The sequence below is a fragment of the Nerophis ophidion genome, linkage group LG23, assembly GCF_033978795.1.
Source record: "Nerophis ophidion isolate RoL-2023_Sa linkage group LG23, RoL_Noph_v1.0, whole genome shotgun sequence".
NCBI classification, from domain to species: domain Eukaryota; kingdom Metazoa; phylum Chordata; class Actinopteri; order Syngnathiformes; family Syngnathidae; genus Nerophis; species Nerophis ophidion.
Genome location: NC_084633.1, coordinates 22,415,489 through 22,431,404, shown reverse-complemented (window position 1 = coordinate 22,431,404; position 15,916 = coordinate 22,415,489). Strand labels below are relative to the sequence as shown.

General features: G+C 40.0%; 1 protein-coding gene across 4 annotated transcripts in view; it reads left to right on the top strand.

The window, feature by feature from the left end:
- Positions 1-15,916, top strand: part of cep112 (centrosomal protein 112) — a 406,308-nt gene that overhangs the window by 40,199 nt on the left and 350,193 nt on the right. For all 4 annotated transcript variants that reach the window (XM_061885269.1, XM_061885270.1, XM_061885268.1 and 1 more), the window contains exon 7: positions 588-659. In XM_061885269.1, the coding sequence (XP_061741253.1) occupies positions 588-659 (72 nt within the window). The remainder of the gene's footprint in view (positions 1-587; positions 660-15,916) is intronic.

Below are 15,916 nucleotides of genomic sequence, written 5' to 3'. Positions count from 1 at the left end.
GCGTCCAAATCAAGAGGGAAGAGGCAGGGAAGTCCGAGGTCCAAGCGGGGTAGTGGGGCAGGAGAGAGCTGTCCAAAGTCCAAGCAGGGTGTCGGTGGATCAAGGAAGGCAATCTGGGTCCGGGGTAAAAACAGCAGCTCAGGACGAGACACGAGGAAAACAAGCAAACGAGAGAGAGCAGGTGGGAAGTCAGAGACGTGGGGCTAACTGTGAACAGGGCTACGTTCCGCCGAAAAGTAATCAGCGGCGAAGCTCTTCATCCTGTTGTCTGTAGTCACCTCCAGGTGTGTTGATTGAAGATTGCCTCCGGCTGTGGCGGCGTGTGAGTGCTTTCGCAGAAGAGGGAAAAACAGACTGCGTGTGCGGCGTAACACCTTCATTTGTTACCAGATTCGCACCTTCTCTCTCTCGTATTACCACTCGCACCTCTCCGCTAGCATCACAGCTTAATATCAGGATATAGTCATTTTCTATATCGCACAGACACAAACCCGCGATATATCGAGCATATTCGATATATCGCCCAACAATACATAAGTGTTCCACAATGAATAACATTATTATACCTATCTATTCTGTTTCTGCAGGTATGCAAGCCCAGCTTTGCAAGGAGCGGCACGACGGACGAAGTGGATTTGCAGCTTTTGCAAAGCAAGGAGGTACTGTCGTGGTCCAAAAGTATACATACACTCATAATGCGCATGAAATTCATATTTATTTAAACATTTATTTTTCCAAGGGCTGAATGATCACACTGTACATATTCAATATTTTTTTAAAACAATAATTCAGCGCAAAAGTTGAAATTTACTGTATTTAGGATTCTTTCTTTAATCCACAAAAGGTCAACATTATACTTACAGGCTCAAATATAAGCGTGCAGTCACCTCAATCTTTGAATAAGCGTCGACAACAGGGGTCCTCAAGTACATTTGTCCAGTGGCCAACTGTAAGGGCCTGCATTGTAAAAATAAACAAACAGTATGAATATAAAATATAATGCTGATTAAAAAATATGTATGTATGTTTGAATGAAAAGGGCAGCACGGTGGCACAGTGGCACAGGGCCTCACAGCTGGAGGGTCCTGGGTTAGATTGGCAACATTAAAATTGGCCCTCGTTTGTGAATGTGAGTGTGAATAGTTGTCTGGTCAAGTTGTACACTGCCTTCCGCCCAAGTTCCGCTGGGATAGGCTCCAGCCTTCACGGGACTCTGTAAGGGACAAGCTGTAGAAAATGGTTGGGTTGATGGATTTCAATAAAAAGAACAATCCTTGACAACTAATTGAAATCCGCCCCCTTGTTCAGAGAGCATTGTGCTATTTAGCCACTCAAAAAGTATAGCCTCTTTCATTGAGCACTTTTTTTGTAAAACTGTATTGCTTAGTGGTGTAAATGCTACATTCACACATATTTTCTTATTTTGGTGATGTTTGCCAAATAAAGGCTGGATTTGGCACGTCTGTAAAGGATCCATGTTCCAAAATGTATTTTAACTTGACAAAGTCAAGTCGTGAACATGGTCGACTGCAATTGCTAGTTTTCTTTTTGGCAGCGCAGACCATACCTGTTAGCACTCACAAGTTGGGAAAGTCCACACTATCAGTTTAAACAACATTCATTTTCACCTGCGACTTGTAGACATGCATTCTAATGTAATCTTTGATATTTATCTTGATTGACTGATTGTTGAGTCGTTTCTTCAAAATATTTAGTACCGTATTTTCCGCACTATAAGGCACACCGGATTATAAGGCGCACCTATAATGAATGGCCAATTTTAAAACGATGTTCATATATAAGGCGCACCGCATTATAAGGCGCATAGAATAGATGCTACAGTAGAGGCTGGGGTTACGTTATGCATCCTTTAGATGGAGCTGCGCTAAAAACAGTCCGATAGGTCAGTCAAACTTTATTAGTAGATTACAAACCAACGTTCTGACAACTCCATTCACTCCCAAAATGAATAAACAGCTGTTTTATTATTTTCCGCGATCAATAAACAGGTAAAAAACAGTCTGATACTGTTCAATAAATCAAAGGTTACTGCAATCACAACATAGTAACACTGGAAATAGTGTTAATGTATCAATAACTCAACGTTGCTCTAACAATAATGTCACACAACACAACACAAAATAAACATGTAAAGCTCACTTTATTAAGTTATTCCTCATCCACCAATCCCTCAAATTCTTCTTCTTCAGTGTTCCAATCAAACAGTTGGGCGACACATTTCTTCCCCACTACAAAAACCTTCCCCCACATTTACTTAAAAAATATAACGCTATATTATAAAAATACAGATGTTTTGTTAAGGCTATACTATAAAAAAAATATTGACATTACAAACACAAGCTATGGATGACGTAAGAGGAAACGTAACCCCGGAAGTAAATGCGTCATCCCATAGCTTGTGTTTGTAAATTGTTTTTTCATTTTTAAATTTTTGTTCATAATATATCGTTAACAAAACGTCTGTATTTTTATATAGTAGCGTTATATTTTTATAATATAGCGTTCACAAAACATCTGTATTAATCATGACCCCGGAAGTAAATGGTGGGGGAAGGTTTTTGTAGGGGGGGAAGAAATTTGGCGTGACGGCTCCGTCTCGTGGAAGTGGTGATTAAAGGAGTCAGTGTCGCTGTTGTTAATGTTCAATTCTCTCACTGCTGCTCTATTCCCGTCTTCTACTGTGTTACTGATCACCTTGACTTGAAACTCTGCATCGTTAGCGTGTCTCTTAGTAGGAGCCATTTTGGGCTCTTTACACATAGGAACGGCACGCCTCCTGCAGTCATATATCCCAGCATGCACCGCGGGGGAAAATAAGGTCGCCGGCTGTACAAGAGGAAGAAGCGCGCTTCTTCTTCTACTGGGAAAATGAAGTTGGCTGCTGCTTACCGTAGTTGCCAGACCTCCATCCATCCATTTATACCGCTTATTGTGGCTCAATATTGGTCCATATATAAGGCGCACTGTCAGCTTTGTATATGTAAAGCGCCCCGGATTATAAAACGCACTGTCAGCTTTGTATATATAAGGCGCACCGGATTATAAGGCGCACTGTCAGCTTTGTATATGTAAAGCGCCCCAGATTATAAGGCGCACTGTCAGTTTTGTATATGTAAGGCGCCCCGGATTATAAGGCGCACTGTCAGCTTTGTATATGTAAGGCGCCCCAGATTATAAGGCGCACTGTCAGCTTTGTATATGTAAAGCGCCCCGGATTATAAAACGCACTGTCAGCTTTGTATATATAAGGCGCACCGGATTATAAGGCGCACTGTCAGCTTTGTATATGTAAAGCGCCCCAGATTATAAGGCGCACTGTCAGTTTTGTATATGTAAGGCGCCCCGGATTATAAGGCGCACTGTCAGCTTTGTATATGTAAGGCGCCCCAGATTATAAGGCGCACTGTCAGCTTTGTATATGTAAGGCGCCCCAGATTATAAGGCGCACTGTCAGCTTTGTATATGTAAGGCGCCCCGGATTATAAGGCGCACTGTCAGCTTTGTATATGTAAGGCGCCCCAGATTATAAGGCGCACTGTCAGCTTTGTATATGTAAGGCGCCCCGGATTATAAGGCGCACTGTCAGTTTAGTATATGTAAGGCGCCCCAGATTATAAGGCGCACTGTCAGCTTTGTATATGTAAGGCGCCCCGGATTATAAAGCGCACTGTCAGCTTTGTATATGTAAAGCGCCCCGGATTATAAGGCGCACTGTCAGCTTTGTATATGTAAGGCGCCCCGGATTATAAGGCGCACTGTCAGTTTAGTATATGTAAGGCGCCCCAGATTATAAGGCGCACTGTCAGCTTTGTATATGTAAGGCGCCCCGGATTATAAAGCGCACTGTCAACTTTGTATATGTAAAGCGCCCCGGATTATAAGGCGCACTGTCAGCTTTGTATATGTAAGGCGCCCCGGATTATAAGGCGCACTGTCAGTTTAGTATATGTAAGGCGCCCCAGATTATAAGGCGCACTGTCAGCTTTGTATATGTAAGGCGCCCCGGATTATAAAGCGCACTGTCAGCTTTGTATATGTAAAGCGCCCCGGATTATAAAACGCACTGTCAGCTTTGTATATGTAAAGCGCCCCGGATTATAAAACGCACTGTCAGCTTTGTATATGTAAGGCGCCCCGGATTATAAGGCGCACTGTCAGCTTTGTATATGTAAGGCGCTTTGGATTATAACGAACGCGGAGTTGGAATATAATTAAAACACTTTATGTACATATTTATATAATATGTAACTACAAGCTCCATTCACAGACAGAGTCCCATTGCTTTTATGAGCGATCGAGCGAGTCAAAAGCGGAAAAAAAAAAAAAATAAAATATTTTTTTAAATTTATTTATTTATTTATTTTAATTTGTGGCGGCCGTAATTCTTTCGTGGCGGGCCGCCACAAATAAATGAATTACCCTGGGTAATAGTAGTAAAGGGGTTAACCTCCTAGTGCCCCAAAACCCCATCGAGGAGCCTCCACTGCCGGTTGCACTTAAACGTCATGCCCAGGACTCAAGAATTTGAGCTACACCCAGCATAAAAACAGGAGTTCAAAACATTCAGAGACCGATTCCTCTCTCGAAAATGCATTCAATAATAATGGCATAATTAATATGATGTGGAAATGTGTAGTTCAGAAGTAAGGCGCTAAATACTTGTTTTTTCTACGAAATACAGCAGAAACCTCACTTTAAAATCCACCACAGGCTAATCCCAGGGAATGGGAATCAGCTGTCGAATCCTTAAACCCCAAATAATATCATAATAGATGTGCGGTCAGTCAAGCCCTGATAGATCATGTCTTCAGTCCAAATTCCCAATTAGGAAAGCCTTCCTACATTCCACAAGCTACAGCTGTGAGCACACACACTCTCGTCTTACGGAGGTGAAGTGGAAGTGAACCACAACTGCTCACCTTAAACAACACTGCATTTTCTGGTAGTGCCAAAGCGGAGCAGCACAACTGTGCTGCATGGATGTTGAGTCTAGGAAATCACAGTGACATCACTTCCCCTTAATCCTGAAGGCTTAGTTGAAAATGTACTCAAGTGTTAAACGTATATGCCATATGCCATTAAGCTCACCGCGGCTTAATGCACATCTCAGCTTTCGCTCTAAACTCCTCCGACTGTGCCACCAGCTGCACAGACAAGAATGCTGACTGTTCCTTTTTATATGGAACAATGAGTGACAGCTGAGAAATCTCCCGGTAAACCGCCGTGACTTTTGAGTCGCAGAGTGTGCGCCACTGTTTGAGGAACTGTGGAAAATGCCGTCCTGCAATGCCTACTTTAGCACATCATACAAGTGCTCCGAGTTAAGTCACCTTTATTTGGAGAGTCGGTTAAATGAGTTCAGCAGCAGAGCCCAGTGATAGTCTAACTCTGTGGTTTTCAACCACTGTGCCGCAGCACACCAATGTACCGTGAGATATTGTTTGGTGTGCCGTGGGAAATTATCTAGTTTCACCTAATCGGGTTAAAAATATTCTTTGCAAACCAGTGATTATTGTCTGTGCGGTCAAGAGACAGGCAGAGTGACCGTGTAATACTTGTCCATGTCAGTAGGTGGCAGCAGGTAGCTAATTGCTTTGTAGACATCAGGAACATGATTTGTCGTGATCACAGTTTGCAGACGACAGCCGGAGGAAGCGTGCAGGTGAAAAGGTATCTAATGCTTAAACAAAAGGCATTGAAGTTTGGAGATGGCTATGCAAAATGAAACTAAAACTGAACTGGCTGCAAAGTAAAGAAAAACAGAATGCTGGACGACAGCAAAGACTTACAGTGCGTGGAGCAGATGGCGTCCACAAAGTACATCCGTACATGACAATCAAAAACAAAATTGGAGCTCCAGACCAGAACTAAAACACCACACACAGTAAAACACCCAAAAACTCCAAATAAGTCACGGCGTGATGTGACTCTTGGTGACTGTACACCTACTTTGAGACAAGAGCTATAGGGATGCATGCTTGATTATGGTTTAAATTCATATCCAACAATTGCGAGAACGACTTTTTATTGTCAATATCGGGTTCTGAGTTTCATTTTTTATTGTTTTCTGCTGGTGGTGAGCCTTGGGATTTTTTCAATGAAAAAAATGTGCCTCGGCTCAGAAAAGGTTGAAAAACACCGGTCTAACTCAGGCCTGGGCAATTATTTTGATTTGGGGGCCACATTTAAAGAAAAAAATGTGTTTGGGGGCCGGTATATCTATTTTTAGGGACATTAATACAAAACCTCACAATAATGTCTGATTGAATGCTAAAACTGTTATGACAGACCGCCTTAAAAAACGTAATGGGATTTAACATTTTTATATGAAGGATAAAACACTGAATATTGACAAAATAATAATGTCACACTCCTTTTCGATCGACATATTTTACAATTAAGTGAAACGCAACAAAAATGCAACTAACTGTGAAATGTGAACGCGAAGGGTACAAAATAAACCCACCTACAATCGGAAATATCTGATAGATCACTAAGCTCTAGAACTTTATTGTGAAAATCTCCTTCCGCGTCTGTGGAAACGCTTCCCACCCACACTGCTTGGTGCCTCTGAGCTGCTGTGATGTAGATGACCATAGTAACTAATTAGATGACCATAGTAACTAATTAGATGACCATAGTAACTCATTAGATGACCATAGTAACTCATTAGATGACCATAGTAACTCATTAGATGACCATAGTAACTAATTAGATGACCATATCAACCAATTAGATGACCATAGTAACTCATTAGATGACCATAGTACTCATTAGATGACCATAGTAACTAATTAGATGACCATAGTAACTCATTAGATGACCATAGTAACTCATTAGATGACCATAGTAACTCATTAGATGACCATAGTAACTAATTAGATGACCATAGTAACTAATTAGATGACCATATCAACCAATTAGATGACCATAGTAACTCATTAGATGACCATAGTACTCATTAGATGACCACATTGACTAAATATATGACCATATTAGCTCATTAGATTACCTTAGTAGCTCATTAGATGACCATAGTAACTCATTAGATGACCATAGTAACTCATTAGATGACCATAGTAACTCATTAGATGACCATAGTAACTAATTAGATGACCATAGTAACTAATTAGATGACCATAGTAACTAATTAGATGACCATATCAACCAATTAGATGACCATAGTAACTCATTAGATGACCATAGTACTCATTAGATGACCACATTGACTAAATATATGACCATAGTAGCTCATTAGATTACCTTAGTAGCTCATTAGATGACCATAGTAACTCATTAGATGACCATAGTAACTCATTAGATGACCATAGTAACTCATTAGATGACCATAGTAACTAATTAGATGACCATAGTAACTAATTAGATGACCATATCAACCAATTAGATGACCATAGTAACTCATTAGATGACCATAGTACTCATTAGATGACCACATTGACTAAATATATGACCATAGTAGCTCATTAGATTACCTTAGTAGCTCATTAGATGACCATAGAAACTCATTAGATGACCATAGTAACTCATTAGATGACCATAGTAACTAATTAGATGACCATAGTAACTCATTAGATGACCATAGTACTCATTAGATGACCACATTGACTAAATATATGACCATATTAGCTCATTAGATTACCTTAGTAGCTCATTAGATGACCATAGTAACTCATTAGATGACCATAGTAACTAATTAGATGACCATAGTAACTAATTAGATGACCATAGTAACTAATTAGATGACCATAGTAACTAATTAGATGACCATAGTAACTAATTAGATGACCATATCAACCAATTAGATGACCATAGTAACTCATTAGATGACCATAGTACTCATTAGATGACCACATTGACTAAATATATGACCATATTAGCTCATTAGATTACCTTAGTAGCTCATTAGATGACCATAGTAACTCATTAGATGACCATAGTAACTCATTAGATGACCATAGTAACTAATTAGATGACCATAGTAACTAATTAGATGACCATAGTAACTAATTAGATGACCATATCAACCAATTAGATGACCATAGTAACTCATTAGATGACCATAGTACTCATTAGATGACCACATTGACTAAATATATGACCATAGTAGCTCATTAGATTACCTTAGTAGCTCATTAGATGACCATAGTAACTCATTAGATGACCATAGTAACTCATTAGATGACCATAGTAACTCATTAGATGACCATAGTAACTAATTAGATGACCATAGTAACTAATTAGATGACCATATCAACCAATTAGATGACCATAGTAACTCATTAGATGACCATAGTACTCATTAGATGACCACATTGACTAAATATATGACCATAGTAGCTCATTAGATTACCTTAGTAGCTCATTAGATGACCATAGAAACTCATTAGATGACCATAGTAACTCATTAGATGACCATAGTAACTAATTAGATGACCATAGTAACTCATTAGATGACCATAGTACTCATTAGATGACCACATTGACTAAATATATGACCATATTAGCTCATTAGATTACCTTAGTAGCTCATTAGATGACCATAGTAACTCATTAGATGACCATAGTAACTCATTAGATGACCATAGTAACTAATTAGATGACCATAGTAACTAATTAGATGACCATAGTAACTAATTAGATGACCATAGTAACTAATTAGATGACCATAGTAACTAATTAGATGACCATAGTAACTAATTAGATTACCATCCATCCATTCATCCATTTTCTTCCGCTTATCCGAGGTGGGGTTGCGGGGGCAGCAGCCTAAGTAGACAAGCCCAGACTTCCCTCTCCCCATCCCCTAAATTTAAGATTTGGCGTACTAAAAATGGGTTGTGTTGTCTAGATCGCAACTTTGTATCGCCCAAACAGTGGTGTCGCTGCATAGTGTACAACATAACGAAACAGCCAATGTTGTACAGTTAGACCGGTTAGAGCAGGGGGAGGGAACCTATGGCCCGAGAGCCATAGGTGGCTTTTTTGTTGGCTGCACCTGGCCATCAGGTAAATCTTAGCTGACATTGCTTAACACGATATGTAATGAATAATTCCACTGTTAATCACAGTCTCAAAAATAACGTTCAAAATATAAAACATTCTCACGCATTTTAATCCATCCATCCGGTTTCTACCGCACCTGTTCAGGAAGACACATTAAGTATTTTATTTATTGTTGGTTAGCTTCAGAATAACAATGTTGTTAAAAATACTAATAGACTTATTATACTCTAAAAATGTTGGTCTTTCTTAGAAATGCAGGCATTTAGTTGTATTTATTATATGACTCTCACGGAAATACTTTTTAAAATATTTGGCTTGTATGGCTCTCTCAGCCAAAAAGGTTCTTGACCCCTGGGTTAGAGAAATGAGTGTCTCCTGTAGACACAGGCTGCATCATACATGCAACATCTGGATTTAAATAAGGCGGCCCGCACCACTTCTGCATTTGTTATCAGTTGTACACACAGTCTTAGTAAATCACCTGCAACTTTGTAGATGGCAGACGCTGTTTAGCGTGTGGTATTTGGATCTTAGTTGATCAGGGGCCGTATTTATCAAGTTTCTTAGAATTACTCTTAAGAAGTCTGTTAAGGGTTGACTCATGAATAAAGAAATTCTTCGCTGAAAGCTGCACTTAAAAGTTAGTCATCAAGCGTCTTCCTCACACTTTCAGCCAAGTGTAGGACTGAATCTTAAGTGTCACACTCCGAGCTAAATTACGACATTACTATGTGCACTAAACGGAATTTTAGGTGACGTCATTTCTGTGTCCATAGAAATAACCAATCACGGTCTAACAATAAAGAAATATCTTACACATACTTAAGTGGACAATGGGAGTGTATATTTTGACAATAAACTACAAAATAATAGATTCTGAGAATCCTCTCAAAGAGCTCCTAACTTGTTGTAAAAATCTCAGAGCGAGGAGTTTTATCACCCATTTGTGCACATAACTTGTGCACTTTCTTCACATACTTATATGTGAGCACACAACTTGTGCACTAATGTTGCACTCCTACTGTATATCAACACACAACTTTTAGACATACTTGTCGCTCATACGTGAACACACCTATTTTACACACTTATATGAGCACACAACTTGTGCACTTCTTTGACATACTTACATGTGTGCACATGACTTCTGCAATTTATCAATGCACTTATTGTACACTGACAAAAATAACTCATAAGATTTACTTTAAAAAATGATTGTATTTGCACGCAAATGATTTAAGTCAAATTTAATGCTGCAATATCAAGTAAGACTCACTTGCAAGCATCAAGTAAATTCTACTTAGCATATAACATAACAGTTGTGAAGATATTAAGTAACAGTTACTTCATTACATCCAAGTTTTAAGTTATATTTATTTAAACAAATTAGGTAAAGTCTACTTGTTTTTCATCGGCAGGTACATCATTTTACTCAACATTTTAAGTAAGTTTTATATACCATATTTCCTTGTAAAGCCGTCGAAGTGCTGAATATCTTAAAACCTCTTCTCACTCCAGCGCTTATCAACGGCATTCAGGAATAGACATGAGTGTGATTAAAAAGACTTTAAAGGGGAAAATTATCACAATTTCAAAAGGGTTAAAAACAATAAAAATCAGTTCCCAGTGGCTTCTTGTATTTTTGGAAGTTTTTTTCAAAATGTTACCGGTCTCGGAATATCCCTAAATAAAGCTTTAAAGTGCCTTATTTTGGCTCTCTGCAAAGACACTGGCCATTTCCCTGTGACGTCACACAGTGCTGCCAATGTAAACAAACAATGGGAATACCACAGCAAGATATAGTGACATTAGCTCGGATTCAAACTCTGAAGGTCTCTTAAATATCGTGGAGAGTAGAAGTGATTCTTAGACTTCAGAAAGTTGATAAATAGCTTTTATTCTTTAGTTTGAGAGTAGGACTAAATTTCGCAAATTCTCAGGACTTAAGTGTAAGATGGCACTCACTCTAAGACGCTTGATAAATACAACTAAATGCCTGCATTTCTAAGAAAGACCAACATTTTTAGAGTTTAATAAGTCTCTTAGTATTTTTAACAACATTGTTATTCTGAAGCTAACCAACAATAAATAAAATACTTAATGTGTCTTCTTGAACAGGTGCGGTAGAAACCGGATAGATGGATTAAAATGCATGAGAATGTTTTATATTTTGAACGTTATTTTTGAGACTGTGATTACTAGTGGAATTATTCATTACATATCATGTTAAGCAATGTCAGCTAAGATTTACCTGAGAGCCAGGTGCAGCCAACAAAAAAGCCACATCTGGCTCTCGAGCCATAGGTTCCCTCCCCCTGCTCTAACCGGTCTAACTGTACAACATTGTCTGTTTGGTTATGTTGTACACTATGCAGCGACACCACTGTTTGGGCGATACAAAGTTGCGATCTAGACAACACAACCCATTTTTAGTACGCCAAATCTTAAATTTAGGGGATGGAGAGAGGGAAGTCTGGGCTTGTCTACTTAGGCTGCTGCCCCCGCAACCCCACCTCAGATAAGCGGAAGAAAATGGATGAATGGATGGATGGTAATTTAATTAGTTACTATGGTCATCTAAGGAGTTACTATGGTCATCTAATGAGTTACTATGGTCATCTAATGAGTTACTATGGTCATCTAATTAGTTACTATGGTCATCTAATTAGTTACTATGGTCATCTAATGAGTTACTATGGTCATCTAATGAGTTACTATGGTCATCTAATTAGTTACTATGGTCATCTAATTAGTTACTATGGTCATCTAATTAGTTACTATGGTCATCTAATGAGTTACTATGGTCATCTAATGAGTTACTATGGTCATCTAATGAGTTACTATGGTCATCTAATGAGTTACTATGGTCATCTAATTAGTTACTATGGTCATCTAATGAGTTACTATGGTCATCTAATGAGTTACTATGGTCATCTAATTAGTTACTATGGTCATCTAATTAGTTACTATGGTCATCTAATGAGTTACTATGGTCATCTAATTAGTTACTATGGTCACCTAATTAGTTACTATGGTCATCTAATTAGTTACTATGGTCATCTAATTAGTTACTATGGTCCTCTAATTAGTTACTATGGTCATCTGATTAGTTACTATGGTCATCTAATTAGTTACTATGGTCATCTAATTAGTTACTATGGTCATCAAATTAGTTACTATGGTCATCTAATGAGTTACTATGGTCATCTAATGAGTTACTGTGGTCATCTAAGTAGTTACTATGGTCATCTAATGAGTTACTATGGTCATCTAATGAGTTACTATGGTCATCTAATTAGTTACTATGGTCATCTAATGAGTTACTATGGTCATCTAATGAGTTACTATGGTCATCTAATTAGTTACTATGGTCATCTAATGAGTTACTATGGTCATCTACATCACAGCAGCTCAGACGAGGCACCAAGCAGTGTGGGTTGGAAGCGAGATTTTCACAATAAAGTTCCAGAGTTTAGTGATATATCAGATTGTAGGTGGGTTTATTGTGTACCCTTCGCGTTCATATTTCACTGTTTGTTGCATTTTTGTCGCGTTTCACTTGATTGTAAAATATGTCGATGGAAAGGGAGTGTGACATTAAACTGCACTTTATTTTTATTAGATTTAAGATACTTGGGAAATTTACATTGAAAAATGCCCACAATTTGGGTTCTCATCCGTCATTAAGTCATGATGTTGAGTTTTGCAACCCAACCAGTTGAGAACCACTCTGAAGTACATTCTATTCATGCTTCATTTCTATAGTACTGTATTATTCCTTAAAAGGATGCGGTTTTAAACAGAAAATGCAAGTGGTGTGCTTACTTTTGTGAGGTACTGTATTGCAGAACCAAATGCTTCTCTCATCAGTGTGAGAACAAACTCCCCTGAGTTAGAAGCGTCAGGCAATGCACATGACATTGTTTTGCCTGTCAGTAGATATTGGAAGCACTGCATGCCGACTACCCTTGAGCATCCGCGTTGTTTACAAAGGATGAAAGTCACATACCACAGCACCGAACATCTCCGGCAGGACAAAAAAGATGCACAGAAGCAACCTTGCTTTTGAAGCCTGAACACTTTGCAGACGTTTTGTGAACACATCCCCCCTGAGGAAAAAAGCCTTGACCCCGCGCCGTTTCCGTCTTCGCCCGTACACACCTCCCCTTCCTTCTTACTCCTATACCCTCTCATCCTTTCAATAGCGGGATGTCAAACAACATGGCATCTTACAGCCCCAGCTACGACTCTGAAGAAGAGAGGGGGCTGTACCACACAGACGGGCTGATTGAAAGCGTCTGTGAAGCCTTAGGTGTACGACATTCCTCCTCCTTCTTTCACTGACGCCTTTTATAAACAAGTTTTTAACGCTCCTGATCTAGTTTGACAAACTTTCTCCAAAGAGCATTTGAAGAGAGGCTGAGAGAGTGACACCCCCACATGTGCCTACAGAATCAGGTCTCTGCTTATTCTCCTGCTTTTCAATCATCTCTTTCTTCCTCTCATCCTTGCTTCATCCGTCACTGCCTTTTGGCCCCTTTGTACGATGACAGGTCTCTTGTGGTCCTTTCATTTGCACCAACAAATGGTGATGTCACGGGGAAAAGACTAGAAAGAAGCAGATTACTAAACAGAACATCATCAAGGGTACACTTTTGGAATAAAGTGCATTAATGAAGGGTATCCTCAATGCATCTCAGACTACTTTTATATTTAATGGATGGATTAGAATACTTCACGAATCTCAAAAGAGAATTCAGGAAATGTGTTTACTATTATTAGATTTTTTTTTTATGATGTAAATTGAAGGGCACATTTTTGGCTTTTCATTTTTAATATTTTTTTAAAGACTGTTTTAACGCCTGAGCCCACAAAGGCTGGAACATGTTCACATGTCAGGATAGGATAGGATAGGTCTTTGTCATTGCACATGTACTACAACACTTCTTATTCAGCACAAACAGTGTACAGCATAAGGTGTCAAACTCTGGTCCGTGGGCCAAATTTGGCCCGCCGTGTGATTTCATTTGGCCCTTGAGGTAATATCAAATTAAGATTAGAGGTGGCCCGCCGGTGTTACACAGGGGCGGTGCCGCTGTAACAACGCATTTGCCAACCCTCACGAATTTCACTGCCCCTCCTGTAAATCTCCCGGGGCAACAATTCTTCCGAATTTCTCCCGATTTCCCCTGAGACAACAATATTGTGGGCGTGCCTCCAAGGCACTGCCTTTAGCGTCCTCTACAACCTGTTGTCATGTCCGCTTTTCCGCCATAGAAACAACGTGCCGGCCCAGTCACATAATATCTGCGGCTTTAACACACACGAATGAATGCAAGGCATACTTGGTCAACAGCCATACAGTTCACACTGGGGGTGGCCGTATAAACGACTTTAACACTGTTATAAATATGCGCCACACTGTGAAGCCACACCAAACAAGAATGACAAACACATTTCGGGAGAACATCTGCACCGTAACACACGTAATACCCAGAAACCCTTGCAGCACTAACTCTTCCGGGATGCTATAATATACACCCCCGCTACCACCAAACCTGCCCCTCCCCCCTCCAATTTTTATTTAAATTGTATTTGATATGCCATTGATATTTTTAAATCATTATTGATAGGTTGATTGGAAACACTAAATTGGCCCTAGTGTGCATGTTGTCTCTCTGTGTTGGCCCTGTGATGAGGTGGCAACTTGTCCAGGGTTTACGCTGCCTTCCGCCCGAATGCAGCTGAGATAGGCTGCAGCGACCCAAGAAGGGACAAGCGGTAGGAAATGGATGGCTAATTTGAAACTCAACTTTGCATGTCACTATAAAGTTATATAAGCCTTGCTTGTTCAATATTCAATGCAAAACTTTTTGGGATCCCTCTTAAAAGGTTCATTTGTTCAACGTTGGCCCGCGGCTTTGTTCAGTTTTAAATGTTGGCCCACTCTGTATTTGAGTTTGACACCCCTGGTGTACAGGGTTACAGAACAGGAGCGCTGATGAATCGCCACAAGGCGCCCTGTAAAAGATGGGAAAAGGGTCAACTTTGTGGAAGGATGAGTAAAAGAAATACAATCTAGACGGCTCCTAAGAGGGCCCAGTCTGGAGTGGGAAAAAAACCTCCATAGCAAAGCACGCATACATATTACAACATACATCTGGAGATATCAAGCAACAGAAGGGAGGGAGTGGGGGGGCCATGGTGGCAGGCCGCAGCTCTCAGGCGCTGCCCATCCTTCCATCAACCCTATAGGATTTTTGTCGAGGGCGTTGGATTGGGGGTGTGGTTGGGTCTCTTTTTTGTGGATGCATGTGTGTGTGTATACCTGCAGTGTGTCTCTGTTCCGCGGCCTTGATGTCGTGCAGCCGATAAGTGCAAAGTCAACAACAACAGGTGTGTGTCCATGAGAGACAAGAAGGGAGTTTGCTGTGTCTTTGCCTCACTGCCCTTTCGGGATAGTCTCCAAGCCAGGGAAACACTCCAAGTTCGAATGTTTTGTGTACAAGTGAAAATAAAATGTGCTTTTCACTGTAAATTGTCTATGAATGGTCCTCAAAATCCTGCGGTGCAAACAGTCCGATGTGATCCAGATCACAAGAGTGTCCACACTTCTTCCCGCATCCTCCAATCATTTGTGGCAGCATTGGGGTACTTTGAAGACTGCCAGCTACTTCCAATTTGTCAACAAAGCAGAGCAACACTTACTCCAATCAGCAGATGTCCTAATGTCATAATTCCTAATAGGTAGACTTCTTCACGTCCTCGACTGAAAAGAGTCGCCAGGCACGCGGTCCTCCTTCGTCTCCCAAGAGTCTGTCGCGTGTCCAACAACAACCGCTTCGTCACGGCAAGCCGGTTCCCCCAAACC